The sequence below is a fragment of the Augochlora pura genome, unplaced genomic scaffold (assembly GCF_028453695.1).
Source record: "Augochlora pura isolate Apur16 unplaced genomic scaffold, APUR_v2.2.1 APUR_unplaced_7104, whole genome shotgun sequence".
In the NCBI taxonomy this organism is placed as follows: domain Eukaryota; kingdom Metazoa; phylum Arthropoda; class Insecta; order Hymenoptera; family Halictidae; genus Augochlora; species Augochlora pura.
This window is the reverse complement of record NW_027587744.1, coordinates 1-1217: the sequence shown is the minus strand read 5'-3', so window position 1 is coordinate 1217 and position 1217 is coordinate 1. Positions and strand designations below refer to the sequence as shown.

Sequence of the window (1217 nt, the reverse complement as noted above, 5' to 3'; positions counted from 1 at the left end):
ATATTAATATTGTTTTCTAACATACTTTTCAATTCCGGCAATGGTGGAGCAACGTTAGGCGTTAGAACAACGGTATATCCGTCTAACAATTTTTGTTTCTTCGCCTTCTCTAAACTTCCTCTTAATCTGAAACCGAATTTAGCTTCCGCTGCAGGATCTTTCAGTACGTAATTATCCCATTCAGCAAAGTGTCCTGCTTTTTCACTCTCAATCAACCAATTTACTGAAACTATCGGCACTGCTTGTGCTAATGCACACAGAAACTTAACGGTTCTTCGAACTTTATCTGTGACTAACACAGTGCATTTTGTTGGGTCTTCAACTTGAGATGAGCCTAAGAGCAAATAGAAATACAATTATACCACAAATATTGCTAAACTATTACATTTGTTCATAATTAAGAAACACATACCCAATTTTGTTAACAGTTTGGTGTAATCGTTGGATAAACCAGTGAATAAAATTTTATGTTTTATTTTATACGGTGATGACGTTGCAAATGAAGTAGACATATTTCTTCTTGACCTAGTTGGTGTGGACATAGCTGACATGTCCGTGCTTGAATTGATTTCTGATAACGTTGTTTCTTCTAATATACTGGCTTCATTCGTCTTTTCAGTACCCACTTTTTGCGCTATTCCTTTCTTCCTTCCTTTTTTGGTAGTTTCTTTACTTCCAATATTATTAATTGCAGTGTTTCTTCTTCCTCTTGTAGTTGTTTCATTCGCTGCTACGTTGTCACCATTCGTAGTATTTCTGGAAGTTCTGGCACGCTTGGCTTTGGATGTGGGCACGTCAAAGTTGGTGTTATCCGACTCATAAACCTCCGAGGAAGTGCTTTTCTCTGTAATTTCTTCACTGGTACTAGAACTTTTGTGTCCACGTTTTCGGGTACTTCTTGCTCTAACACCTCTCACATTTTCATTTGTCTCTTCCTGTTTCTTTACATTTACATTAATACTTTGCCCCTTCACCCAGGAGTTCATGATCATCTCGACTTCCTGCGATTCTTCTCCTACTTGCTCGCTGATATCCTCCACATTACGTTTTCTCGTTGATCTTCTAATATTATTTCTTTTGGTCCCCGCTGTTGTACTTCTACCACTCTCTTCTTCAGATGAAGTACTTATGGCACTGTTAATAGTTGTTTGATCATTTTCGGTCACTAAATCTACACCTGGACTAGGAGATAATGACAATGGCAAAGTATCAGTAGA

At 37.8% G+C, this 1217-nt stretch overlaps 1 protein-coding gene across 1 annotated transcript; it reads right to left on the bottom strand.

Annotated features, from left to right (window-relative positions):
• Positions 1 to 21: 21 nt before the first annotated feature.
• Positions 22 to 1214, bottom strand: LOC144478056 (uncharacterized; the record flags this gene model as incomplete). The annotated part of the gene is made up of 2 exons (XM_078195776.1): positions 22 to 334; positions 413 to 1214. Coding segments are annotated over 2 exons (1115 nt in total), but the record flags the coding sequence as incomplete, so codon positions are not given.
• Positions 1215 to 1217: the final 3 nt, after the last annotated feature.